Below are 26,685 nucleotides of genomic sequence, written 5' to 3' on the forward strand. Positions count from 1 at the left end.
TTCTCACATTTCATCGCAAACAACTCAAAGCGACATGTTCGTTTTCGAATGATCACAGTGTCAAAACCCGTAAACCCTGAAGAAGCACGGAGAATATAAACCCTCGTGCAACCTTTTGCACCTGTAGGCTGTCAAAGATCTTCTCAAGCGCCTCCCGGCTGGCCGCTGCACCCATGACACTTGTCAGTGCCTGGGGAATTCCTCTCTGAACGAACAGCCGACGTGCTTTATCGCGCAGCTGCGCCTTTTCCTGTTCGCTTGGCGCGGGAGGCCAGGCCCTTAACTCATCATCTGTCGGCAGAGCATTCTCTCGCAGCTTTTTTAGATATTCTCCAACGGCATCATCCGAGGTGTGGCTTTCGATCATGGAATTTTGCAGCAACTCCCGGATTGTCTCGAGAGTGGGACTTCCAGGACGAAGAATGTACGTTTTGGCGGCATTCAGTAAGGTCCGACGAATAATCCATGCAGATGAAAGAGTATAGAGTTCGTTGATCACGGCAAAAATCAGCTCGACTGCGATTTGAGTCTCATCCGCGGTGATAGGTTGCCGTTGTCGGCGCACGCCTTGTGAGCCAGAGCCCGTTTCCCCTGTCAACTTGGTCTCGTCCGCTGGCTTCAATAATGCCAAGGCCGAGTCATCTTTGACCTCAACTGCTTCAACGTGGCCGATCGACTCAAACGATTTCCGGTTCTCAGGCTGCACTGGTGTCGACCCCGAGGTCCATGCATCCTGCTCACTCACAACTTGATTCATACTATTGCCAGAACCACTCACAGGTGGTGCCTTCGGACTTGCCTCCGTTGTCATGCCTAGTGAGGAAATCGTTGGCGGCGAGACCCGGGCCGAGCGCTCTTCTTCGCTAGTCCGAGACGAGGTCGAGTGATCTTCCAGCCTATGTTCCGCTGGAGAAGAATCGATGCGACTCGAGTCGCCCGTGGAGCTAGAGTTGCTTGGAAGTTCCCGCTCTGATTGTGACAGCGTTTTCTGATGATGGGACAGCCGGTCGCTATTTGTTGGCTTTCTGCTATGTCCAACACCTCCAAAGACCCCGGTCACACCGTCGAAGACCGCCCTGCTACCTCCGGCCACACCTTTAGGGGCATTGGTGAGTGCTCCTAAGACCCCTTTGCCCATGTTTTCGAATGCACTCTGGCTCGGGAAAGAAAATCCCGGTTTGACAGAGGGGACCTCACTGGTTCCCGCGTCCTTTTCTAAAAATCGCCGCATTCGGTCTGTTTCCGCAAGGAGTTCATGCTTCAAGGCATGCTGTAGATATTGCTCCAGGTCTCGCGCAAGCGCCTTTCGGGTTTGGCCTTTCCAGGCGGGCAAGGTTGGAAATCGTCCAGAGAAGCTCGTTATTTGGTTCAAACGTGACACCGTCACTAGCATTTCATGGAGAGATTGGAAGTCCGAGTACTTTCGAAATAGCATCCATCCGGTGGAGCGAGTAGACGGTGGTTCGACCTGCAAGAGATAATCCCACGTAGGTCGTGATTTTATGATTCCTTTCTCACTCTGGGCACCATCGTCATCCACCATGACTAAAGCACCGTGAAGGGCCAAAGAGGGGGTTGCGTCTTCTGACGTAGGACTTGATGATGGGCTTTTCGAGTCGGTGGTTAGCAGTTGATTCTCCATCATGCCCGCCGGGGCTGAGATTTCCGGTTGTTGGGTGGATTTCGTAGGCTGCGTCGATGATTTCTTTGTCTCATCAGTCAATTGACGCGCCTCTATGGATTGAGAAATTTCGGCGAATTGTTGACAAGATCCCTGTACGTCTTGAGATGCAATCATAGCGCTCAGCCGTTTTGCTTCTAGGATGGCCTCTTCCGTTGCCTTATCAGTATGGTTGGATTGTTGATCGATATTCTGAAAAGCGATTGCGTCATTTTTCGGGCCTGGTAGCCCACTCTTCGTCTCCTCTGAGACCTTTGGGGTAGAAACGCCCTGTTTACGTGCCCCCTCGACGCCAGCATCGATTGCGTGCATGATTTCAGATTCGCCATCCTGTAGGAGATAGATGATCCACTCATTGATGAATTCGGGGCGCGAAAGGCTCATCACAGTCGACTCCAAGATGACTCCCGAGAAGATCTCGCGGAGGAAATCCCTCACAGGGGAACAGCCATAGGCTTTTGCATCGAGGAAGCTGGACAAGATATCATCTGCGATCATATTGAGCTTTTTGCGTTGCTGTTCCTCTGACAAAACGTTCGCGAGGCTGCTGTCCGGGGCATTCTTGAGGTATTGATCAACAATTTCCTGGGCTTCAGCGGCGGGAGATCCAGCGGCAAATGCAGCAGCGAGTTCATTCAAAAACACAATGATAATGGATGAAGAATTGGTGAGGAACTGCAAGAAGGTATCCTCTGTTCGTTTCCGCGAAAGATGAGATGAGACAGTGGTCATGAAATAGGTTAGAGTCCTCCGACAGGAACCTGGAAAAACCGATTCCTTGGGTAAAATTGGCTCGTACCAATACCTTGAGACTTTCGTCAGCTGGGTCCGGACATGTAGAGAAGGGGATGAGTGTGTATTTACTTTACGTAGTCCCTAATGACAGCGTCTATGAGCAACCTCAACGCCGCTGCAGTTGCTGGCCGGAAGGTCTTAAAGTCGAGGTCCACGGCAGACAAGTCTTCCGGTGAGGTGACAGGGTTGCTATTGTCCCTGTTCTGAGTCTCAAGCTCGGCGGAACTGACGCGGCTGGGCCAATCTAAGAGCCTTTTGCAAATCTCGAGGGCCAATTCTTTTCTTTTTCTGGGCATATGTGACCCTTCTTTCCCATGGCTGTGGGCCCCTTCCCACGAAGCATGTAACATGATTCCAAGGGCAACACCGATCAACAGAAGGCCGACTCGTCCGAGTACGATGTAGGTCACGATGGTGAGGAGGGCGAACACGACCGCTAGCTTTTCGTTGCTCGAGGTCGAGAGGAAATCGAGGGCAAATTCTATCGCTTCTTGCAGTAGTCCCGCTGTCGAGAGACGTTGTTCGGTCATCGAATCGGCTCGCATTTGATCCGAAGGGGTCGTCCAGCACAAAGGCGCGATCTTGGCCTCGGTGAGCGCGTCCACGTCGTCTCTGGATGTATCCATTACAAGAGCTCATTAGGGAAGATCAAGGTGGTAGTTTTCAGATCCATGACTTAATTCAAAGAGGAGGAGAGGCCAGGAGCTCGTCGAATGGAGGTGGTCAGTGCGGGAACTTTTCCGCATAGAGCTCTTCACATGATTTTGGCGGAGTATGTGAACCAACTTCCTGACTTGGATCGTCTCTATGTGGGTTGACATGTTCAAAGAATCCGATGTGAAATAGTATTGATAAGAAAAACTGTACGTATGTAGCCATTCATAATTGCCCCGCTGCCATAGGGCCGCCAGGCATCTAAAGCTAAACAGAATGGAGTTGCTCTCCGCTATCCGAGTGAATCCGGTCATTCAAAGAAGAATGCAAGTCATGCCAGATGCAAAGAAGATTGCGGGATCGTGGTCTATGTCTACTTGCACGGATTCAATGCTGCAGGAACCTCGCGAACATCACATCGAGGGCCGTACTCATCGTGTCCGTACGTATTTGGTGTGAGATCCCTGGGCGACAAGGGTCAACCCAGAGTCTGTCCTTTTAGAGATCGTCACCGTGGTAAATGCGAGTGACTTGCCGACCTTGTTGGCCCGACCTTCGATCTCGATCCAGTCGCCATCTTTGGCCCCAGACAGGAAGTTGACGTGAATATCCGTGCTAACACCCGTGGAGTCCAATCCGTAAGAGGCAATGGCCATTCCTCCAGCCCAATCCGTCACGGAAGCAGAAAAAGCACCGTGTAAGCTGCCCTTTGAGTTGAGTTGACGAGGGCCTACTCGTAGTCGAGCCCGGACGACGCCCTTTTCGGCATCATAAATCTCTACCTCACTCAGAAGAAACTCATAGATAGGGCTGTTGGGGCGAGTGCGTTCCCACACGTTCAACACCTGTCGGAGTTCATCATTCATTTTGAAAGGGAGAAGATTGGAGAACCGAAGTGGGAAGCAAGGGAAAAGAGAGGTTTTTTGCGGGAAGGGAAAAGTGGTCGTTTTCATAGCCGAGAGCTAGTCCGCAAGAGGCAAAGACCGCCGCTGACTACAGCCGAGCCACGGGAAGCTTCAAGCCCAGATTTTCCGGAGGTAAAGATTAAAAGAGGTTCCAAAAAATACTGAATGAATGACCAGGTCTAGGGATATCTCGGTAATCTTGCCTAAGGGCAACAATTAATGGACTGTCTAGTCGCCTACTCAGACTCTATCAACCTCCGCAGAGAAAATCTTGTCCTTTTCTCTTGGGGCTTAGTTCTCCAGCAATCAATACTGTCTATTCGGGGCTTCTAGGCTTTCGCTTACTTCGATGCCTTGACTTCCTCGAGAGCATCTGAGACAGCATGAAATGATTGACGTCTTCGTCCCCCCAGTAGGTAAGGTGACTGGCGATACTGGCTATCAGCGAGATATCGAAGGCTCCTCTGCGATTTCCACTGCATCAGTGATTGACAAATATCGAGAGGTCTAAAAATTACTTACTCCTGTATGCTGTAGTCAACACGACCGTTGGAATTGAGGGAACGCACCTTGGCGTCTTCAAATTTCAATTTCCGCTCCTGGTCTTCGGCTTCCATGTCGGGCTCAGCCTCCGAGGACCGAGCACGATCTTTCCTGTGGACATTTCTGCTCCTTTGGAACCCATCGTAAAGTGTCTCGATATCGGAGTCAATGAGGATAGGTAATTGGTCCTCGGAGTCCCGATGTGAATCTTGAGGTGAGCCGGACTGAGCGCGACTATGCCCATGGGATGCATCTGTTGATCTCCCCCCCGGAGCCAGGGACTGATGGGACATCTTCGGCATTCAAGCCCAAGCTGCGGTTGAGCAAACTGCTCGCCACACCGGATGTAAAATTAGTCCACAAAGAACCCACACTCTGGCCCATGCGAGTACCGAGGATGGAAAGGCTCTGTCCTGAAGCCGCCCACAGGCTTCTCTTGACTGAAGGCAAGGGTTGTGGCTTCAGGCTTGCCATTGCAGGAGAGATGAGAGGCTCCAGTCGGTAACTTACCGGGTCCGAGGGATGAAATATGTTGTAAATGTCGCGGCATTTTGGGGCTGATATGATGGCTGAGTTGTCATCTAGCTCACCCCTGGCGCTGTTACGTGAGTCTCTTTTAGAAGCCCCTAGGGAACCAAGTACGGTAGATTCAATATCGACCCCAAGAGTGCTGTTGGGATTTCTCGTACGGAGAGGAGAATATCCAGCGATAGTCTTCCCTTTCAGCATTTGAAAGAGAGCAATGGGGGACCCTAAGCAGAAAAATTCTTCACACTCGAAGTTCAGTGCAATTCGACCGGGATTTCGCTGTTCCGCAATGTCGTCGCTCTCCTGAGCCGCCGGCTGGCTTCCCTGTTTTGCAGCGTCGGGTTCAGTAGGCTGGTGACATAGAATGTCAAATAAAATTGCGCTGCCGAGGGAATGGCCGCAGAGGCTAACAGTCCCCTGGAAAGACGGATTGCGCGTTTTGTAGAGTTGGAGAATTCGGTTGCACTCTTGCTTCACAATATTGGAAATATGTTCACAATAGCCGCTCTGGTACAAAAGAACGTCCATCGCCAGGTCAGAGATAAGATTTCGTACGGCAGGGACACTTTCTAGTGTGATATCCGCTAGACTGGGATACGCATCATCCTCAAGGGCATCAGCATCAGTCAAATCAAGCTCTTTACGGTTTTGCCGAACCCCACGGTACGGAAAATCCAGAAGATGGCGCCAACATCTATATGGGAGTGTCAGTTCTTTCTCTCGAACAGCCCGTTGGCGAATTTTTCACTTACACAGGGAGTACCTGGACCCGACAGTTGCCATTACTGTCCGCGAAAGCGGAATTGAGGGCTTGGAGGTCTGGAGAGGCCTTGTAGACTCCCTTCAGTGTCTTCCGCAGCACGTTCACGTCGTGGATAAAGTTGATACTCTCCAATCGCAATCCAAGCCGTTGACCGATGCCATGAGTCACCAGTATCAAATGATCAACCTCTCGCTCTCGATCTTCATTGTCGTCTTCTCTCAATTCTTTCATCTCCTGCTCTTCCTGTCTACGGGCTTGCTCCTCCAGCTCAGCCGGATTTTGCAGTTCTCCTGCAAGCGAAGACATTTGGCGCTCTAATGTCGACTTTGGCCGTTTCTCTGCACTTTCTAACCCAGTCGTGATTTCAGCTGCAGATGCATCCACCGGAAGTGACTCGTTCGGCCTCTTGGTCTCTGCGTGGGGTTCAGTGCCGATGACGCTTGGTAATTTCTCAGCGAGCTTTCGTTCTGACTCTTTCGAGTCGGAGGTCTCCTTTGGACGCTTAGGTTCAGCCAGCCCACGAACTACTTTGGTCCCGGGGACGCCGCCTAGTTTCTGATATACAGTGGTACTGACCCGCGACATAAAGTCATCGGTGGTGAGCCAGGCTGTGGAAGTATCTTGGTAAGCGACGATTCTATTCATGTAGGCCCCAAAGAGTCGGTACTGCTGGGGTTCCGTTGGGGGTGCAGCCGATCCATTCCCACTCTGGGGCTGGGCATGCGACTTGGCTGGGCCTGGATCTTGTAATCCCTGTAGGTTGTGTTTATAATCTTGCTCGTCAAATGTAGACAATTCGGAATGCCTAGTCTCGGGCGAACCTGTCCTCCATGGTCGTAACTTGAGATATCCTTCCTCCAGCTGAGTCGCCAGGTTCTCTTCGCATGGCCTCAAGCCAGACCCGTCCTGGAAAAACCAGGTTCCCCGACGAACTTCATAGACAGGGCCTATCCAAAAAGCCGGGCCGAGCTCTCGCTGTTCGATATCCACATCAAACAAATAGTCTTCGTTCACGGGAACCTTGGTTGGCACTTGTTGTGCTGACTCCTGCCTTGGGCTATGTCCCGGGGCGTCTTCGACGTCCGATAATCTCTGGAAGGTTGCTTCAATAGCCTGCGAATCCTTTATAGAGAACGGAATAAACTTCTTCGGCGGTGGAGGTGGCTTCTGGTCCGGCTTTTTTTGATCGATCAAGACAGGCTTTCGTTTCGGCGAATCGACGGCGTAGAACCATCTCACTTTCAGTAGAGGGCAGTCGGAAAGGGTAGTGTCGCTGGCTCAGCCTGTGCCTGTGGGTCACAGTGTGATCCTCTCCTTGAGAACGGTGCAAGACATCGGATCCTAGTGAACGATCGGGCTGAGGGGTCGAACTTCTCGGTGTACTCCATGGGGACAATGTCCCCAAGAACGATTTCTGGTCGGCAGCGGCCATGGACGAGGGGTACGCCCTAAATCTGGTCGAGCGAACAAAGATTAATTGAGTCAGAGTGATTTTAGATAACGTTTTGAGGACGTGGTGAGCAGAGGAATAGCAAAGGCCGTGGCCAAAGCCAAGTGTACTGCAAGCGTCCAGTGCCATTGCTTTGGTCCCGCATGATGTAATCCCGCTTCCGCTCTAGAGCTTCGACTTACGGTGAATACTACAGAACAAAGTGTCTGGTCCGGTCGAGTTATATATACATGTCTTTATGCTACGGCGGTACATTCACCACAGCGTGAGAGCAAGCATTCATCAAATTCGCATTTTTCCGAGCTCCTGAGTTTGCTTTTGTTGGATATTTGCTCCAATCAGCAAGGCAATATATACCCACACGCCTGACCCACGCAATGTCTTGCTACGGCCCCCACAAGGTTGAAATCCATTCAGATAATCCAAATTTCCTAGTCTAACTGACGATCTAGAGCGACGGGTACGAGTTCGACAGTGCAAGAATGGTTGCGCGTCTTCCCAGGATCCAGTGTTGCCAGGTGAACGAAAGAGTGTCAAACTCCGGTACACGTTCGACATCGTCACGCGACCGGGTATGGGGAAGTCATGTAGATGGGCGAACAGAACGGTCAAAGAATGAGTGAAGTGCGATAGAAGAACCAAGGCGAAGCATGCTGCCGTATTCGTATGTAGACCAAGATCGAAGAGGGACACGATGTTGACTGTGGCGACGTCATCCAAAGACAGTGCCTGTAAGCGGCTCGTAACGGAAATTGCCTGGGCGGAACCAACTGTGTACTTTGTGGACCTGCGCACACACGTGCTGGGAGAAGTATCCGAGACGTACCTGGACGGTAAAAAACAGATCCTTTACGGGGGCGCAATACACTGTGGCTCGTGGAGCCCCCCCACCTCTTGTGTATACGCGGTTGCCTCTTCATCTGTGCACTGCCCAGCACTCTTGCGCCCAATTCCGCGGTTGCTCGAATTCTTCAGTTGTATCTAAGGGAAAGTCCCTATCCCCTCCTCCCCGATCTTCATCTCCCCTTGCAAAGGCTCGGATCTATTCTGCGCCTCCATTCCCCGCCCCCTCCATCCCGAGATGAACGCTCTCAAGCTGCAGAAGTGAGTGGTCTACGGAGACGCTCCCTCCCCCCCTATTCGCCAATCCTTCAATGGCACGAACTGACCATGGCTCTCCGTCCCTGTTAGGCGGTTTCCGCAGCTGGACCAGGGCGAGATTTTCGCTCTCCAGGATGCATTCCTGAAACTTGATGTGGATGATCGTGGCTACCTCGATGAAGCGTCCGTGATCAAAGCGACTCAACAGTCAGAGCGACAGCCGTATGATGTCGTACGGCAGACTTTGAAGGGTGTGGACCTCGACAGCTCCCGGCGTGTCGAGCTCGAGGACTATATCGATGTAGGTGGTCATCTCTCGACACAGCCCCGCCCCCCCCCTCCTCCAACACCTCCATCTGGATTAACGCTAATGCGTGGCAGCTGGTGTCGCGACTTCGGTCAGGACCTGCTCCCGGTGCCCAGGGTGGCTCCAGCCCCGCGGCTGTGATCCAAGGAGCCCAGGCTGGAGCCGGAGCCGGCGCTGGCGGATCTCGGCATGTATCCAAGGGTAGCGTTGGAGGCAAGATTCACGTCCAAGGATCATCCGCGAATGTTACGCACACGATTAACGAAGATGAGCGAACCGAATTCACGAGACATATCAATGCCGTTCTGGCCGGCGATCCGGACATTGGAAACCTCTTGCCCTTCCCCACCGACACGTTCGAGATGTTCGACAAGTGCAAGGACGGTCTGGTCCTCGCCAAGTTGATCAACGATAGTGTGCCGGATACTATCGATGAACGTGTTCTCAACAAAGCCGGGAAGAAGATTAAACAGTTGAATGCTTTCCACATGACCGAAAATAATAACATCGTCATTAACTCGGCCAAGGGCATTGGCTGCTCCGTCGTCAACATTGGAAGTGGTGACATTATCGAGGTTCGCGAGCACCTCATCTTAGGCCTGATCTGGCAGATCATTCGTCGTGGTCTGCTGGGCAAGATTGATATCAAGCTGCATCCCGAGCTTTATCGACTCTTGGAAGAAGACGAGACTCTGGAGCAGTTCCTGCGCTTGCCCCCGGAGCAAATTCTGCTACGTTGGTTCAACTACCACCTCAAAAACGCGAAATGGGATAAACGGTAAATTCCTCCGACAACCCCTCCCCGGCTCCATTCCAGTGACTATATAGGCCTTGCCCCAGGAATTCCGTGGCTAATATTTCCATCTCAGGGTGACCAACTTCTCCACGGATGTGAAGGATGGTGAAAACTACACGGTCCTTTTGAACCAGCTGGCACCTGATGTCTGCTCCCGTGGACCTCTCCAGACTACAGACTTGCTCCAGCGCGCAGAGGAGGTTCTCACCAACGCAGAGAAGCTGGACTGCCGCAAATTTTTGACCCCTACCTCCCTGGTCGCTGGAAACCCGAAGCTCAATCTTGCCTTTGTTGCCAATTTGTTCAATACTCACCCCGGACTTGATCCTATCACCGAAGAGGAGAAACTCGAGGTTGAGGACTTTGACGCCGAAGGTGAGCGCGAGGCAAGAGTCTTCACTCTCTGGCTCAACTCGTTGGATGTGCAGCCTGCGGTCAACTCGCTGTTTGACGACCTGCGTGATGGAAACATTTTGTTACAGGCCTACGATAAGGTCATTCCGGGCAGCGTCAACTGGAGACACGTCAACAAACGTCCGGCTTCGGGTGCCGAGCTGATGCGATTCAAGGCGGTGGAAAACACAAATTATTCCATCGAGCTTGGAAAGCACCACGGATTTTCTCTGGTTGGAGTGCAGGGTGCCGATATCACGGACGGTCAGCGGACCCTGACCCTCGGTTTGGTGTGGCAATTGATGCGCCGGGATATCACCAGAACCTTGTCTGCTCTCGCTCAGCGACTGGGTAAGCGCGAGATCACTGATGCGGAGATGATTCGATGGGCGAATGACATGTCCAAGAGTGGCGGTCAGTCCTCTACAATCCGGAGCTTCAAGGACCCATCCATTGGAACTGGCCTGTTCCTCCTGGATGTGCTCAACGGCATGAAGAGCAGCTACGTAGACTACGATTTGGTCACCCCTGGCCGCTCAGACGAGGAGGCATATGCCAACGCCAAGCTGAGCATCAGTATTGCCAGAAAGATGGGTGCCACTATCTGGCTGGTACCCGAGGATATCTGCCAAGTGCGCTCTCGCCTGGTCACCACCTTCATCGGTACGTTCACCTGGTCAACTTTCACGTGTCCCTCCACTCACCATGCTTGCAGGCTCCCTCATGGCCACGCACGAGAAGATGTGACAATGACCCATGTCTTCGACTACGCTTTTACATATCTGCGATTCTACTGATATTTTACTGACCATGCAGCGACTGGTACTGTCCACAGGGCTATGGCTGCAGCCTTTTGCGAATATGTTAGTTCGTGCCTCCTGTAGTTTCGATGCATGTGCATTCTACTTTGGATATGGCAAACGAAGGGAGTGTATCTAGCCCAAAATGCGAATATTTCCAAGATTACACGCTGGAAGGATTGCCGTAGAGACCGATGTAGCCTAAAGGTACTGGTTGAACCATGCCACCGCCTGGGAAAAGGCCGACTCTTTGGCGAATCGACTGATCGGCTTGGAGACATCAGCTCGGACGGCAAACCCATGCTGCACGCCACTGAAGAGGTTGATCTGATACGGCTGGCCCGTCTTGGCCAAAATGTCCTCGGACTCGTAGCGTTTCGAGGCAGGGAAGATGGAGTCAGTCTCTATGTTTTCGGGTGTCTTTGTTAGTGACCGATGGAGACTTTTGAAGAGGGCAGAAACTGACCGGCTGCAGCAATAGACAGAGGGCCCTTGATTGCTGCCAGCTCATCGGTCTCCACGAAGCTCGGGTGGGCGAGATAGGCGACTTCACAACCCCCGGGCTGGAGCATACGGACAGCGTACTTGGCCTACAAGCCACAGAATTAACAGGACTCCCGACCGTCAAGGACGTGGTAATATAGACGAAAGATCTTACTCCAAAGCAATATCCAATTGCACCGATTCGCTCACAGCCCAGGCTAGCCTTCATTTCCTGGAACACAGTTTGCACCACCGGCTCCACACGGTCAGGCAGATGTCCGGGCGGACCTTTTAACCAGGCCATCAAGTCGAACCCATCTGGGCGATTGAGCGGTACCGGATCACCGTGGAACAGGTCCGGCATGACAACGAAGTAGCCATTTGCTGCCAGTTGATCCGCAATCAGCTGGGCATTGATGAATCGGTGTCCGATCACATCAGTAAGTAGCAGAATGGCGCGTGTAGTGGAGTGATCAGCCGGGAGCGAGATGTATGCCTCCACTGTGCTGATTAGCCGTCATACTTCGGGGTTGGAGCAGGGGCAATTCCACACCATCGCCAACCTGTTGGAACTGGCCTTGAGCTTCGCCTTCATGCTTTACACCAACAGTGCAGCAAGCCGCCGGTGGATTGGATGCCATCGTGGGAACTCGAGATGAGAAAAAGAAAAGGATATCGCCGGGTGTGGGGAAGTCACGGAAGAACAATAAGATCAACGTGGGGTCACCCCGTCTCGGCAAAACGTGATTGACCGTCCCCAGCTCCTGCTCCCAAGATAACATAGCCAAGGTAAGCGACGAAGTTCTCAAGGTACGAGGATTGCGGCTGGCTGAGTGGCTCCTCATCTGCAGAAGAGCTAGAAGATCGAGACATGAGCATCGAGTATCTTCCATTCTATGTCATATAATCAAATACAAACTACAAAGTAGACTCGGCCCCGTGAAGATGCCCAGCCAAAAGAAGATGTTCCCTATAAGTCGACGGCCACGCATAAGGCGTGTCCGACTCAACGAGACGAGCGGCAGCTGCGACATTTGGAGGAAGAGCAGATAGCCTCGCAGTCGCCGGAAAATACACAGCATGATCAGTTCATGAACACACGCCGATAGAAAGAACGTCATCAGGCTGGCAGAAACCCGGGACAATTTGAAGGAGCTGATAGAGCTATGATAGACGTGTCGCAGCAGGAAACTGTGCACCGGACGATTCCAATCGCGAGCAAACTGGTCCCAGGAGACCGAGTTCCACCAGTCTGCATAGAAGCCACGGTCTGCAAATCGGGTAATCTCGGCCAGAGCATTGAGCTGAGGTTTCAACGGTTAGTGACATCTGTCGTAAGCATCCAGGAATCGGGAGCAACTCACCACGCACTCCCAGATTACATAAAAAGCTAGCAAGTACTCCATCATGAAGGGGAACAGCAAGTCACTTAAGACCCAGGGGAACTCCTGGAGCCTCTGCTGTACAGTGAGCCCCTCCTCTTTCATGCGCACGGTCGACATCACGACCGGATATATCCAATTTTGCGAAACGACAATCATGACCACGATGGTACCGAAGGTGGCAGCTGTTTTCTCGGCAACATAGGCCCAATTCACTCTCTCTGTCCGCGGATATTCAAGTTCATAGACTAGTGTGGGCAAGGTAATGAAATCACAGAAATTGCTCAGCGTCAAATTGCAGGGGTAATGGTTGGAAGATGAGGATTGACCCCGGAGCCCTTCTGACAACAGCTCAATTTCCCGTTCCAAGAGCGCTTTGAGTGATCTCATCTGTGAGCACTCGAGAGGTGTGCCATGCTCGATGGTTTCAGCAATCGACAGGAGGTGGTCGGTGTCGTGAGTCCCATCAAGGTCTCTCATGGCCGCTGAGCGCTGGTTCTCATCCTGCCGCTCCAGGCGGGTGAGCTCAGAATCGAGGTCGGTGTGGACTGCAGAGGCATGCCCGGTAGATGATGAATGGTGGTCGAGTTGTTTCTCTAGCTGCCAAAGTCTTGTCATCAACAGACCACGCTTGATGTACAATTCGGATACTGGCAGGGTCTCCGTTAGCGATGCGATGATAATTGAAGAGGGTGGTCACTGACAGTAGCCATTATAAGATGAATAACTATGTTGTTTCATCAACATCGTCAAGCAATGCAGGACTATAAACACGGTATGTGTCCAAGGCCAGTCCCGATAATATGTCCACCAGACAAAGCCCGCAAGGTATGCAGTTTGCCAGATCTATCGCGTGTTAGCTCAGGCGTCGCAAAAGCCGGGGAAACGGTGCTGGGGTCTATACATTCTGGATCACCCAGCCAAGGCCACTCCAGCGCAAGGTTCCGCGCCGGATGACTCGCTGGAGTTCAAGACAGAATACGGTCGACAAGCAAAGGGCCAAGTCGGTCAGCCCCAGGGCCAGCACATCCTTACGAAACATCAGCCGAATGATCTCGGTCTTGCCCCAGATGGTCCCGTAGATTCGCCAGTTATTAGCCGCAACCTTGACCAACAACAAGGCCACTCCCAACCAGAAAAGCGTGAAAAAGCCATGGAACTGTGAGGACGTGAACTTGGGGTTCTGGCGATCCAAGGTGCTGAGTTGCCGAGTAAATTCCAAGTCTCGAAAGCGAAAGCGACGTTTCTCCGGCATTCCCGATCTCTCCAAGTACGCATTGTGCCAGAGCACTTCTTTCAGCAGGTTGGCATCTTCGGTGGTGAGCAGGTATTGTCCGACTCGGTCGGTCTCCTGGAGCTTGATCGGTACCCTTCTTTCGCCTGTCTCGGTCTCGGAGCTAGAGGGGGTCGGAGCAAGCTGCCCTTGCAGTAGATCCACCTGCTTGTCCTGATTCATGGCCCACATGCGATCATCGAGGATTGGGGGTCCCAATACTAGAGTCCAAGAATAGATCTCGACCTTTGAATAGCTCTAGGAGGTCGGGTGCCTCGGATCGTCCAGTGGCAAGGATGTAAACACATGACGTTACCAAGTCCGGATCGGACAATCTGTGATGGAGTGACATAGGGACTAGAACTCGACTTGATGGACTAGAACTTTGACTGTGAATTCCCATTCAAGCAGTCTGATATACCAATGTACCATTCAATCAGCAGGCCAAGACACTCTGTGCGACTCATTCCCCGAAGCGACCATCAGCCACAATTAAAAGCTGCACCATCTTGCCCCCTCACCCCTCCAACCCCCTCCCCCGAATTTTCTTCCCCTACGGATCCAGCATGGACCGACCGCAAGCCCAAGTCTCGATTGCCGACAAGCCAGAGGCAATTACAGAGATCAACAGTTTCCCCTCGAGGTCGAGATAAGGCGCATGCAAGACGCGGTGATTGACACGATTTCTGGCCCGGCACCTTCAGAGCAACGTAGAACAACGGAAGATGCCTTTCTCCCGGATACGCAACCCGAGATCGAACCTCCAACTCCCGCAAAGAAGCATACTGATCTCGAATTTATGGAGTAAATGCTCCCAACCAGCTTTCCTCATCACTCCTTGGCGAGGGTGCCAGAGCTATCGTATAGCAACGGGACCGCTTGCTTTGATGAACCGCTAGCTCATGTTTCCTAGTTTACTCATTTCGCCAATCGTGGAGCTAGTTGTCGGACAGACCGTTCTGAAGGCACATCAAAAGCTCATCGTGGAATAGCCTTTCCTTGCGGCAATCGTGAAAAATTTTGACGCCTCAGGCCCGGTGAGCACTGGCATTCTCTGAGAAACCTTTCAGGTATACTAAAGATGTGGCCAGCGGCGCATTGAACTACCGGATGAGAACGTTGAAGCTCTTGGATGCTTTTTGCAGTTCCAGTATACCCGCGATTACACCGTACCGCAAACCGAGACTCTGTCAGAAGGAAGAGATCCAAGCGGCCAACAGCTCCTACAACATGCGCGTATCTACACACTAGCGGAGAAATTCGGCTTGCCGGCGCTGAAAAGCCTGGCGCACACCAAAATCCACCGAGTCAACGGCACTCCCAGCGGCGAGCTGGCCTACGCCCGCTACGTCTACACCCACACTCCTAAGAACGACACCACGATACGTAGACCCATCGCGTCATTCTGGGCCTCCCGCAGTCATGATCTGCGGCATGAGGTTGAGAAAGAATGGAAAAATCTCTGTTTCGAGGTACCTGAGTTTGCATACGACATATTGACTATGGTTCTGGATCGGAAGGAAAAGGAGAAGACCGATCAGTCCGAGGTAGAATCGAGTGGCAGAGGTAGCGCTCGAAAACGCCTCCGAAGGGGCATCTAATCTCGATTCAAGAATCCCAATATCACAGGGGACGGAAAATCTTGTACAGTCTGCGCAATGCGACTCGGTCCGATTATGTCGGTCGGCTCGAATTTTAAGATCCATTTATTCTGTCTCCATAATTACACTCATCTTATTGAGCAAGGCTCTCCACCTCCTCGATGGCCTTCGGGGCCGATGTCAAGTTCTCACTACCGTCCTTAGTGATATGAATGTTATCCTCGATACGCACGCCTCCCACGCTCCAGTACCGCTCCAGGACATCGGCATCAATGTACTTGCCAAGCTCCGAAGACTTCAAGACCGGATCGATAATGAAGCGGCAGAAGTAAATCTAATATCTCGTTAGCTACGTATCTAGTCTTGGGTCCAGGGAATGTATCTTACGCCGGGCTCGACCGTAATCACAGCGCCCGCAGGCAGGTTGCGCCGAACACGCAGATACCGGAACATTTTATCTTTGTCATCGTAGTTGGGATAGCCACCGGTATCGTGGGTATCCATGCCCAGATAATGGCCCAGGCCGTGCGGGAAAAAGGCCACACTGACGCGCTTCTCAAAGAGTTCGTCTTCGGAGCCACGCAGAATCCCGAGCTTCAGCAGGCCCTTGATGGCAATGCGGTGCGCCAATGCGTGCACGTCGTCCCACCGGACGCCCTCTTTCAGCACCGCAATGCACTCTCTCTGCATCTCTAAGACAATTTCATAGATCTGACGGGTCTCCGTGGGGAACTTTCCAGCAAGAGGAATGACACGCGTGACATCAGCGCAGTATGTCTGGTATTCACATCCGGCATCTATCAACAAGTTACCCTTTCGCTTCTGTGTTGCCGCGTCCGTCAGACTCTCGTCATTCCGGACGTAATGGAGGGTAGCTCCATTTTCACCACCGGCGAAAATGGGGTGATAAGACTGCTCACGACAGTTATTGGCGACGCAGATGCTGAGGAAAGCTGCCTCCATCTCCCGTTCATTGGTGGCCGTCCTTGAAGCCCTGATGGCGGCAATGTGTGCCTTGGCAGTAATGTCATTTGCTTTTCTCAAAAGTGCTACTTCATAGGCATCCTTGACCACGCGAGCATCCCCAATCACGTCCTTCAAGACGGACAGCTTAGCCTCGGCGAAGCCCTTAAACTCGATGCCTTCGGAAACTTGTTCCTCGATGGCAAAGGCCACGGTTGTTCCACCGTGAGCCGAGGCAATCGAGGCGAGAGTGGCATTGACGTCGGTGGTGTACAGTACACGGTCAACGTCGTACAGCTGCGCAGCTTCCTCCACCGACAAAGGCAGACCGGACCAAATGACGGAATCAGGGTCGATCGGCGGAACGAACAAGGTCAACTGGTCGGCTTTGATATCATAGGCCATCGACGCATCGGCCAAAAGACATCCAGTGAGGTAGAAAAAAGGACGACGTTGTCTACATCTTCAATCAGCATACGCCGGCTCAATTGGACCATCAACGTACCTGAAAGGCATCGCCTCATCGTTATCCTCGATCAGACGGGTCTTTTGTGCCTCGAGGTAAATAGCGCCAGCATCGCCGTGCGCCTTTAGGGCCTCCGCGACACGGCGCGCGTGGGCTTTGGCCGGATACTTGGCAGCGAGAATGGAATCGACTGAAGCCATGATGGGCAGATGAGGATGGAAAAGAAAAGAGCCGCGCAGAAAACTGCGGAGTAGGTAGCGGGGCAAAAGCAGTAAATTTACTGTTGCATTGCTGCGGGGCTCAACAGCCGAGATGTTGGAATGCGGCCAAGGCGGCTAACGCCGGTAATTTCATTTTCGTTATACATCAAAATACAACTTATTCTTTCAACGGGTCGGACTGCCTGGCATCTCCGATGCAGAGACTTCTTCAAACTCCATCTGCCACTTATCGACCTCGGCAAATTTTTTTGGCAGCTGCACGAAGCTCGTCACTCACGTATCGTCGCATAGGCAGGGTCTCTCCACCAGAATCAGGAGCGTCTGACTCAGGGGGCGATGATAAGGGTGACGAGGAAGGTGAGGATAGTAGCATTTCATTTTCCTTGTCCAGTTCTCCACCGCGACGCGCACGCGAATATGTGGCCGGCGTCTGCGGCTCCGACGGTTTGGGCACAGGGGCCGATTTGATCTTGCTTGTCTTTTGCTTCTGATTATTGAGCTTTGATTTTTCTCGCGCGTGGCCAAGAGGCTGGCGTTTTTCAGACTGTCCGCGCCGTGAACCTTTTGCAGGTAGGTAGCTTAGCTCATCTTCATCGCCAGATGCAGCATCGTGCATCTCTTCATCACTTTCGACAGGGTCATCGGATCCGCCATGCGGATGGCGCTTGCGTTGGCGCTGCCGACGTCGTGGTAGAAATCTGCTTTGTAGTGCCGCCGTTGAGAGATGAGTCGGATCTCTGGTCTTGTTAGATCCGGAGTTGTTATGGACATCGGCAACGGCAACTGGTGACTGAGGGGCGACAGAGCCCATAGGGCTACTGTCCGGGGGTGCCATGGTCTGACTGTAGACCTCTGGGAATTGCAAAGGCTGAGGTGTGGCTTCTGACATATGCGATAAATGCCCATGGGCAACTGGTGTCGCAGTTGGAGTATCTTCGACCCTCTCTTGGGCAGTAGGGGACCCAGGTACTTGAATGTCTTCGGCGCGCTTGCGCTTGCGCGATCCGACCGACGAAGGAGGCGATTCCGACGGTGGATCTTCAGCCGATCTGACTAGTAATGATCTGCCTCTGGAAGTATTCAGCGGCGTCGACTCATCCTGCGGGCTGAGGCTGCCGAGGAAGTCGTCATCGTCGAGGTCAGAAGAGCCATCCTCCGCCTGCATCATCTGGAGAATACTCTGTTGTCGCGGGCGGCGTCTGAAGTTGCTCAGTACCGAACTCTCATAGCCAGGCGTACCGGGCACGCGCAAGCTTATATCACCGTTGCGCCCAGCCAAAGAAAGCGTAGACGAGTATCCGCGAGATCTAGTGGGAGGCCGACTACCAGTGCCAGGTCGACTGCCTGTACCCGGTCGTTCGGCCGGCGACGAGTCAATCGCTTGCTCATAATTCTTGGTCAACGGTGTCTGACTGCGTAGGGTTCGAGGGTCGGTAGAGCCGCGTTCGGGAGCTTTTGACGCGTCCACATCGGGATCGCGCGCTTCGATGTCTGCACTGACATTAGCCTTGGCTCTGGTGGATCTATTTCGTTTAGGCGCAGGTCGAGGCATGGTGAAAGCCCGGACACAAAGAGGGAAAACTTGGGGAGAGGACTCAGAGTCAGAGCATTGGGGGGAGCAACGACCGCGCAACGCGATGTTTTTGACTTTAGAGTTGTTTTTGGGACGCGTCCACGTGGAAAGCGGAGCCCCAACCTTTCTCTGTTTTCTCTGTTTTCTCCGTATATGTTCCATGGTATATCCGATATTTTTTTTATTCGTATCTTGTCTACTCTTTACCATTCATGTTTTTTTTTTCTGCTTAGCTTCCTAGGCATTTGACTATTTTCCCGGTATGTATGGAACATTGCTATGTATTTCCAACTCCTCAATCCAGCGGAATCTCTATAGTCACTCCGCCCTGTTGTCTTTGACTTGATAATTGATACACTGATACACTACGTAATTTCGATCCAGGGTTTGACTTTATGCTTGCATGAACCCCCATACCTTCAATCGAAATATATATCTGCTGCTTCACAGGGGTTTCAAAACGGGGCCCGTGAGCTGTCTGGTGCTGCTGACTTTGGCTCTAGAGAAGACTAGTCGCATTGGCAGCATTGCCAATGTGCCGCCGGAACCGTCGTATTTTGCTGCTTTCGTGGCCCTCTTGCCATCTGTCATGTTGCGCAACTCTGCCACCGCCGCATAGTGCGCGGTTCTCGCTACGGCTTGTCTGTTTTGTTTACTTCGCCCCCCCCCTCGAGGCAGATTCCCTGTTCAATACACGCCGTCTACCAGCCCAGTAGACTAAAGGACTTAAAACGCAAACCCATAGTCTACAGTAGATTGCAAGGCACGAAGCTAATGATAGGTATAGTGTCCTTCTCGTGACAAGTATGTTCTTCAAATCATATCCGAGGCAAATCATGGTATCTTAAAGACATGGCGGAGAGTCAATAAAAACGTCAAGCAACATTGGCGAAAAAAAAGAAGTCAAAGAATAGAGGCGCGGCCAAGTAAAACCACACAGAGAGAATGGGAGGACATTGAGGAATCTGTCATATCACTTCGTGTAACTCCTTAGATCAACACATGCTCACTACCTCGCTTAATATACTTATCAAGCATCATACCCAAATCGGCCAGAGCGAAACGGCATACGTAGAAACCGAAGAACTCGGCGGCGTGTCGCGTACTGAGCTCTGAGACCAACGTGGGTGGAGGATGAATGTTTGAGTCCAGGATCTTCGACTTGCTGAGCGATTTGATCTATTCCGACAGTTAGTACGGTATACCGCTGAAAAAACCCAAAACTATACGGAACCTTTCCGTACCTATCACTTGAGCAGCGTCGAAGAGACGTGCCAGGGCTCCCATGTAATTGGCACTCGGGCCCGAGAACTCGAGCTGCGTCACGTTACGCTTCGCATGCGGTGTAGGGCCCGGTGCCATAGGAAGAGAATTTGAGAGGAAACTGTCTTTGTTGCTCTCACGGGCGCTTGGAGTAGCAGACGGAGTGGCACTATTACCAGAAGTCTTCGCTCGCAATCGCTTCCAAGTCGGGAGGTATGATTTGTTAGAAGTTCCAGAGGTCCTGGAAGGGGGAGGATCAGGGTGGGCCCCATCATCCGATAGAGGATTCGACCGAAAGAGAGGCATAGATGTGTGAACTCCGACCTCATGGCCCAGCTTCTTGGACAGGGCGGTTTGGACCTGGTCAAGAACAGACTCTAAAGACTGCATTTCTTCCAAAACGGCGTCTGCGTCATATGTATCAACTCGAGCTAGTTTCAAGAGAGCCGCCGTAAGAAGATCGCAGTTGGACACTTTGTCCTCGAGACATTTGATCTTGATGTTCTTCACACGCCACGCGTCCCGAGGAACGAATAGCTTCGCGGACAGATACCCGCCATGGGGGTGAGCGAGTGTTTGATACAGACATCGCATGAGCCAGAATGGGCGCAGAAGGAAAGACTCCGGACACGGCTCTAACGGTAGCGGCGCATTAGCGACTAGCGAATTCGGGCGGCCTAAGGCGCTAGGGGGAGTGGATGTTGCAGTCCAAGATATCGAGACCACCCGTAGGCAACCCATTTTGCGTGAAGTAGGCAACAGTGGGGGTAGGCATGACAGGGATACTCCCTGCCATGGTGGCCTTTTGAGTATCCAGGCCCGGGAACGAACCACTCCACGGGGTTGTTGGAGAGCCGGGTGCTGGTGCTGTTGCTGTCTCAGGGTTGGAAACAGACACATTGCGGTTTCTGAAAGCGTTAAAATCGGAATTGATCTTGTCCAAACCATCTGGGGCCGAGGGGACCTTGCCAATGGGTCGTGCGGATAAAGGCAGAGGTGGAAGCCCGAGCTCGTCATCCTCGTGGGTTCGGGCTTTGGCGAGGTTGGCTTGGTCTACAAACGAGCTCACTGACGGATTGCGTTTGGAAGGATGCAAGCTGGAGCTGGATCTGGTGCCGGTCATAGAAGTCTTGGGGGCGTCAGAGGACACATCGTCTTTGGGAAGAGGTGGTGGCGGCCGGCTTGCCGAAGGAGTTGAGAAGGACAATCCCGAAGCACTCGAGTCTGCACGAGGACGTGCACTTGTCTCAATTGTGAGATCCTTAGAGTCCCGCTTTGAAATTCTCCGGGCTCGCACACCAGGGACGGGAGGCGGACCCATAATGGGAGGAGGGGGGGTTTGTTAAAGAAAACCTCTGAGCGGGCAGAGCCGGGAAATCTGACGATAACGGAATTGGAGGCAATGCCACGGAAGGCGGAGATGATGGGAGACCAATTCTGTCTGGTCTTTGACCAGGTGGTAGGATGTCATCGTCCTCGGTGAGAGTGGAAAGAGTCGCCCCAATGCTTGTGATATTAGACGCCGCTGAGCTTTCCCACGTCCTTCCCGATATGTTGCTTGAGTCAGATTCCCGAGGCAGAGCAGACTTGGATTGGATACCAAACTCGAAATCGTCCATAACATAGCCCTTCGTCATCTCTTCGAGAAGACGCTCTTCCTCTTCTGCCTCCTCGTCGAGATAATCCGAATCACGGTGGGGCTCTAGGTCCTGCTCCATGTTTTGTTCCTGAATGCGGCGCATTTCACGGCCACGATTCATTGCGACTTCGGCTTCAAGTTCTGCTTCCCGCACCCGCTGCTTCGCCAGCTCGATATTCCGGCGAGCATTGGCCACGACATCATCATTGTGGTCTTCGTGGCACTCAAAGACGGGCTCAAGGCCCTCGTCGTACGCAGCTTCCACGGCTGCATCAAGTGCCGCGTCAAATTCGGCTTCCGTATCAGTGCTAATGCGACGGCTTGTGCGCTGGCGCAGATACACTGAAGAGGCCTTCGAATGCGCCGATGATGGCGAGGATGCGCCAGACTCATCAATTGTGTCCAGCCAAGATGTTGATTCATTGATCTCTTGAGCAGATGTGTCCAAGTACTGCCCATTATACGTGGTGTTGGATCCGTTCGGGGGGAGTCGATCTGCCGGAAATCGCAGATGGCCGCAGGGACTGGTGGCGAGGTGGTGCCGTCTCGAAAGTTAATGTTTTCGCTTCTTCAGTCGCTATTTGGAGACCAAGGCTGGAGTGCGCAGAACTTTGTTGGCTCCCGGCACGAGAATTATCAGTTGCGGATGAATGCATCAATTCACCGTATGATTCTTGACTAATAGGGCGCTCAGGTAGAGCTTTATCGGCATTGTCTGGGAGTGGAAAGTCCATACGCTGAAGCTCGGTGATTCTGATCATATAGGTATCGCGCTGAGACAGTTAGTATCGATAGATGTGACATGTCGCTGGAATAGGTATGCATACAATCTCTTGTAGTTTGAGCTTTTCTTCATCGCCTCCGTTACTACGAAGCATTACCAGCTGCAGTAACTGGCATGCATCGGTGTAAGCTTCCATAGCGCCTTCAAAGTTAGCAGCGTTATCAAGAAGAACTGCTGTGTTTGCCTTTTGCAGGGCCTTCGAAAGCATTGCTTTTTGGGTTTGGCCATGCTGTCGGTCTGCCTCGCCTTCTCCGTCTACCGAAGAAGACGCGCCTTCACTAGCATGAGCGGTCATATAGTCTGGTTGATAGGACCGTGCGTTTTCCTTCAGATCATTTGCTGAATTTTGGAAAATATGGCCAGAGGCATTGTACGAGAAATCAAGTTGAGAGGCGGTAGAATCGGTGGAAAAGATATCAGATGTCTTGAATTCGGGAAGGTCCAACTCGGGCAATTCGCCTAGCCCTCGGGCCCTGTGAGGACTATGACCTGATATAGACATTTTGGAGCTGCCTCGGCGGTGGCCTGTGTATTCAGAAGGGCTTTTGCTCGAGGTTGTTGACTGAGACCAACGGTTCAAGCTACCTAACCCTTCTTTGATAGGGCTAGACATTTTGAGACTCTCAGGATGAAGTTCGGGGCCGTTCTCTGTGACCACCCCTAGCCCCGTGGGGGTCACGGCTCCAGACTTGGCCATTCGATTGCGAGAGCTAGGCCTGGATGATCGAGAGGAGGGCCGGCTGGAAAGAGGTGCCAAAGGCGCTTCTGTGAGCGGGCCCGAGGGTTGCCTGGTGTGGAACGGTCTGGCTTCATCTTCCAGGGCTGAGCGGTGTAGCATTTTTGAAGACGAAGAAGCTCGGTATCAGATTGTTTTAAATATTGAAGCCAGGCATTGAGAAACCGGGACCAAATTTCACGATAGAGAGTCCCAAAGAAGACCGTTAGACGCACGAAACGATTCGACGCAATTGATCGGTGGTCGTGAATCGAGTTCGGATGTCTTGACTCATTCTTCAACGTGCGCTTGTCAAGAGAACTTGAGTGGATCCTGGCAAGTATGCGCTTCAACGCATCGCTTGGAGAGATTCGGAATGCTAGGAAGATCTATCACACGGAAATAGACATGACTGAACGAAAGTGAGCAACCGCACAAGTCGAAAGATGCGGAATCACTCACGTAAGGCGACACAGTGAAAGAGTTCAGGGGCCGCAGTCCCGCGCCCGGGTTCAGGGGTGGCCCGTGTGGGTTTGCCGGGCGGTGGAATGTCGAATGCGGGGAGACACCAAGACTTTTGATTGTTCGATTGTTCGATTCCTCGAAGGTGACCCCGGAGAGCAAAAGAGGGGTCCAGGAATGATTATGGGGTAGGGGAGGCGAGAGGGATGGGGCAAGAGCGAAAGAGAGTAAAGGGGGTACATGTTATTGTTTTCCTCCCTAGCGGAGCGACAGCCGCAACTGGGGGGGATGAAGAAGTATACACCTCAACTCGATGATCTGAAGCATCCTTTGAAACGCGAGATATACATCAAGGGGCGAAAATCTAAAGAAGATCTAATCAGGTTGCCTTTCTGGGCCTATCTTCGGAGTTCCTTGACTTGTCCAAAAAGGGTTGCATTCGTGTATCGCTTAGAGGCGGGAACACCGAAAAAAAAAATATTGCCAGAGTGGTTACGTGGTTAGCTAGTTACGCGGAACGATGATTCCCTCCCCGCTCGGACTTCATCGCTCTCTCTCACGATCTTTCTCAGCCCTGAAATCATCGCCTATACGCAGAATGGCCGTGGTTACTAACCCGCGTGATCCCAACACGCTGAGCAACTACAACAACTGGCGCTCCACCCACATCACTGCCAATTTCGATATTCTGTTCGACCAGAAGAAGCTCGTGGGTAATGTCGTCCACCGCTTCAAGTCCACTACCGATGCCGAGTCTCGGGAGATTATCCTGGATACCAGCTATCTCGACATCGGCTCCGTGAAGGTCAATGGTCAGCCATCCAAATGGGAGCTGATGTCATCGCTGGCACCGTTCGGAACCCCGTTGAGGATCTGCCTGGACAAGGCGGTGGAGCTCAATGGGACCGTTGAGGTTGATGTAGGTCTTATTAGTTCATATATCCTCGTGGCCCTGCCCTTCAGTCACTGACATGCTAGGGGTAGATCGCCGTGAAGACCACTGAGAAGTGCACCGCGCTCCAGTGGTTGACTCCCGCCCAAACTTCCAACAAGAAGCATCCGTATATGTGTAGGTGACAAGGAAGACTGTACCTTTTCAAGACCCTCTTGCTCACCCAGTGCTAGTCTCGCAATGCCAGGCCATCCACGCGCGGTCCATCTTCCCTTGCCAAGACACGCCGGATGTCAAGAGCACCTTTGATTTCAACATCACCTCTCCTCTCCCGGTCATGACCAGTGGTTTGCCCCTTCGGGATTCGTCGGAGACCCCCCCAATCAGGAAAGCGTCTGTATCGATTTAATCAATCGGTCCCGATTCCTAGCTATCTGTTTGCAATCGCAAGCGGGTAAGAACCGCGCTCTTATTACATTGGGAGACTTCTAACTGACCTTGTGACAGAGATGTCTCCGAGGCCCCCATTGGGCCCCGAAGTGTGGTCGCCACTAGCCCTGATAAGCTGGAAGAATGTAAATGGGAACTCGAGGCGGACACGGAAACTTTCATCAACACCATCGAGGTATTTCAACCGAGTCCCGGCGCTGCCTGCTTTTGATGCTGATATTCATGCAGAAAATCGTATATCCCTATGCCTGGGGCGAGTACAACGTTCTTATTCTGCCGCCCAGTTTCCCCTATGGCGGCATGGAGAACCCCATCTTTACCTTCGCGACTCCGAGCATTATCTCCAAGGTGCGCTTCACTAGCAACTCAAACTGAGATTCAGGTTTATTTTTGGTATTAACATGGGGTACCAGGACCGGGAAAACATTGATGTCATTGCACATGAGCTCGCTCACAGCTGGAGTGGAAATCTTGTGACCAACGCCTCGTGGGAGCACTTCTGGCTCAACGAGGGCTGGACAGTATACCTTGAACGACGGGTATGTGATTTCCTATGTTTGACCTGGCCATTCTGACTGACTCGTGCATAGATCTTGGCTGCAATGTATGTCTCTTATGAACTGAGAGTCTACTCAGTGTCACTAACCTCGACAGTCATGGAGAGGCGTATCGCCACTTCTCTGCCATCATCGGTTGGAAATCGCTGACAGATTCCGTGGAGCATTTCGGCCACGACCATGAGTTCACGAAGCTGGTGACCGATCTCAAGGGCAAGGATCCTGACGATGCCTTCTCCAGCATTCCTTATGAGAAGGGGTTCAACTTCCTGTTCCACCTCGAGAACTTGGTCGGAAAGCCGAAGTTTGACAAGTTCATTCCTCACGTATTGCGCCCACCCCCGCCTTACCCCCCCCTTCTTCTTCCACAGTATCCATCTTTGGGACAGTCTTTTGCTAACTTGATTTTAGTACTTCACTGTCTTCAAGATGAAGTCTCTGGATTCATACGAGTTCAAGGCGACGATTCTCGACTTCTTCAATTCTGATTCTGAGGCATCCAAGCTGTTGAACGACTTGGACTGGGACAAGTGGTTCTACACTCCTGGTTTGCCCCCCCAAGCCAGATTTTGATACTTCGCTGGTAGATGTCGTCTATTCTTTGGCTCAAAAATGGGAGACGCTCCCCAACTCCTCCTTCAAGCCGCAGGCGAGCGACCTGGAAGGTCTGACAGCCAACCAGATCGTCGTTTTCCTCGAGCAGATCCTGCGGTGGGAGCAGCCCCTCCGCCCTGAGCTCTCAAAGCTAATGGGGGAGGTCTACGGATTGTCCAAGAGTGAGAACATTGAAGTTTCCAACCTGTACTTCCAGGTTGGCATGAAGGCTGGCGATGAAAGTGTTATCGAACCCACCACGGAACTGCTGGGCCGCATCGGAAGGATGAAGTTTGTCCGCCCTCTGTAAGGTTGCCAGCCCCGATAGCCCTGGTAACGATGCTAATGTGCATAATTCAGCTTCCGCAATCTCCAGAAGATTAACCGCCCTGTCGCTCTTGAGACCTTTGAGAAGTACAAGGACTTCTACCACCCTATCTGCCGTGGCATGGTCGAGAAGGACCTCTTTGGCAAGAAATGAAAAATTTCCATGCTATTCAAAAACCAGAAACTATAGGCTCCGCTGAGAAATCAAAAAAGAAAGCCTGAATGCATAGAGCTGAATGTGATCGATTTTTGTGCCTCGCTGGATTAATCTGGTAAAGCAAAGGGTTCGAACGGGATGTACATAGAGTAAGACAAAAATGCTGA

The 26,685-nt window shown here is 52.2% G+C and overlaps 11 protein-coding genes across 11 annotated transcripts; 3 read left to right on the plus strand and 8 right to left on the minus strand.

Annotated features, from left to right (window-relative positions):
• Window positions 1–52: 52 nt before the first annotated feature.
• Window positions 53–2,413, minus strand: N7477_004802 (uncharacterized protein; the record flags this gene model as incomplete). The annotated part of the gene is made up of 1 exon (XM_056966465.1): window positions 53–2,413. The coding sequence occupies one exon, from the start codon at window positions 2,411–2,413 to the stop codon at window positions 53–55; it is 2,361 nt and encodes a 786-aa protein (XP_056823246.1).
• Window positions 2,414–2,541: 128 nt separating this feature from the next.
• On the minus strand, window positions 2,542–3,102 carry N7477_004803 (uncharacterized protein; the record flags this gene model as incomplete). Its single annotated transcript, XM_056966466.1, has 1 exon — window positions 2,542–3,102. The coding sequence occupies one exon, from the start codon at window positions 3,100–3,102 to the stop codon at window positions 2,542–2,544; it is 561 nt and encodes a 186-aa protein (XP_056823247.1).
• A 459-nt stretch (window positions 3,103–3,561) lies between these two features.
• On the minus strand, window positions 3,562–3,996 carry N7477_004804 (PaaI family thioesterase; the record flags this gene model as incomplete). Its single annotated transcript, XM_056966467.1, has 1 exon — window positions 3,562–3,996. The coding sequence occupies one exon, from the start codon at window positions 3,994–3,996 to the stop codon at window positions 3,562–3,564; it is 435 nt and encodes a 144-aa protein (XP_056823248.1).
• Window positions 3,997–4,553: 557 nt separating this feature from the next.
• N7477_004805 (DDHD family phospholipase) lies at window positions 4,554–7,301 on the minus strand (the record flags this gene model as incomplete). Its single annotated transcript, XM_056966468.1, has 4 exons — window positions 4,554–4,802; window positions 4,861–5,800; window positions 5,859–7,107; window positions 7,193–7,301. 4 exons carry the CDS (start codon window positions 7,299–7,301, stop codon window positions 4,554–4,556), a joined length of 2,547 nt encoding a protein of 848 aa, XP_056823249.1.
• Window positions 7,302–8,400: 1,099 nt separating this feature from the next.
• sac6 (fimbrin) lies at window positions 8,401–10,663 on the plus strand (the record flags this gene model as incomplete). Its single annotated transcript, XM_056966469.1, has 5 exons — window positions 8,401–8,423; window positions 8,511–8,721; window positions 8,802–9,505; window positions 9,597–10,579; window positions 10,632–10,663. 5 exons carry the CDS (start codon window positions 8,401–8,403, stop codon window positions 10,661–10,663), a joined length of 1,953 nt encoding a protein of 650 aa, XP_056823250.1.
• A 254-nt stretch (window positions 10,664–10,917) lies between these two features.
• On the minus strand, window positions 10,918–14,046 carry N7477_004807 (Sterol O-acyltransferase ACAT/DAG/ARE; the record flags this gene model as incomplete). Its single annotated transcript, XM_056966470.1, has 8 exons — window positions 10,918–11,120; window positions 11,183–11,306; window positions 11,375–11,700; window positions 11,753–12,055; window positions 12,119–12,503; window positions 12,564–13,231; window positions 13,286–13,427; window positions 13,486–14,046. 8 exons carry the CDS (start codon window positions 14,044–14,046, stop codon window positions 10,918–10,920), a joined length of 2,712 nt encoding a protein of 903 aa, XP_056823251.1.
• A 466-nt stretch (window positions 14,047–14,512) lies between these two features.
• Window positions 14,513–15,455, plus strand: N7477_004808 (uncharacterized protein; the record flags this gene model as incomplete). Its single annotated transcript, XM_056966471.1, has 4 exons — window positions 14,513–14,658; window positions 14,768–14,798; window positions 14,847–14,891; window positions 14,946–15,455. 4 exons carry the CDS (start codon window positions 14,513–14,515, stop codon window positions 15,453–15,455), a joined length of 732 nt encoding a protein of 243 aa, XP_056823252.1.
• Window positions 15,456–15,588: 133 nt separating this feature from the next.
• Window positions 15,589–17,084, minus strand: N7477_004809 (aminopeptidase P family protein; the record flags this gene model as incomplete). Its single annotated transcript, XM_056966472.1, has 3 exons — window positions 15,589–15,789; window positions 15,843–16,875; window positions 16,924–17,084. The coding sequence occupies 3 exons, from the start codon at window positions 17,082–17,084 to the stop codon at window positions 15,589–15,591; spliced, it is 1,395 nt and encodes a 464-aa protein (XP_056823253.1).
• A 186-nt stretch (window positions 17,085–17,270) lies between these two features.
• Window positions 17,271–18,657, minus strand: N7477_004810 (uncharacterized protein; the record flags this gene model as incomplete). Its single annotated transcript, XM_056966473.1, has 2 exons — window positions 17,271–17,360; window positions 17,383–18,657. The coding sequence occupies 2 exons, from the start codon at window positions 18,655–18,657 to the stop codon at window positions 17,271–17,273; spliced, it is 1,365 nt and encodes a 454-aa protein (XP_056823254.1).
• A 1,011-nt stretch (window positions 18,658–19,668) lies between these two features.
• N7477_004811 (uncharacterized protein) lies at window positions 19,669–23,202 on the minus strand (the record flags this gene model as incomplete). Its single annotated transcript, XM_056966474.1, has 6 exons — window positions 19,669–19,857; window positions 19,930–20,626; window positions 20,679–21,165; window positions 21,239–22,075; window positions 22,245–22,353; window positions 22,408–23,202. 6 exons carry the CDS (start codon window positions 23,200–23,202, stop codon window positions 19,669–19,671), a joined length of 3,114 nt encoding a protein of 1,037 aa, XP_056823255.1.
• A 937-nt stretch (window positions 23,203–24,139) lies between these two features.
• Window positions 24,140–26,515, plus strand: N7477_004812 (bifunctional aminopeptidase/epoxide hydrolase; the record flags this gene model as incomplete). The annotated part of the gene is made up of 12 exons (XM_056966475.1): window positions 24,140–24,460; window positions 24,526–24,610; window positions 24,667–24,826; window positions 24,864–24,887; window positions 24,941–25,058; window positions 25,112–25,231; window positions 25,297–25,422; window positions 25,474–25,487; window positions 25,538–25,766; window positions 25,852–25,987; window positions 26,028–26,340; window positions 26,395–26,515. 12 exons carry the CDS (start codon window positions 24,140–24,142, stop codon window positions 26,513–26,515), a joined length of 1,767 nt encoding a protein of 588 aa, XP_056823256.1.
• Between the last annotated feature and the right edge of the window lie 170 nt (window positions 26,516–26,685).

The sequence above is a fragment of the Penicillium maclennaniae genome, assembly GCF_028827695.1.
Source record: "Penicillium maclennaniae strain IBT 15551 chromosome Unknown utg000004l:1.0-3007600.0:1.0-3009580.0, whole genome shotgun sequence".
Taxonomy (NCBI): Eukaryota; Fungi; Ascomycota; class Eurotiomycetes; order Eurotiales; family Aspergillaceae; genus Penicillium; species Penicillium maclennaniae.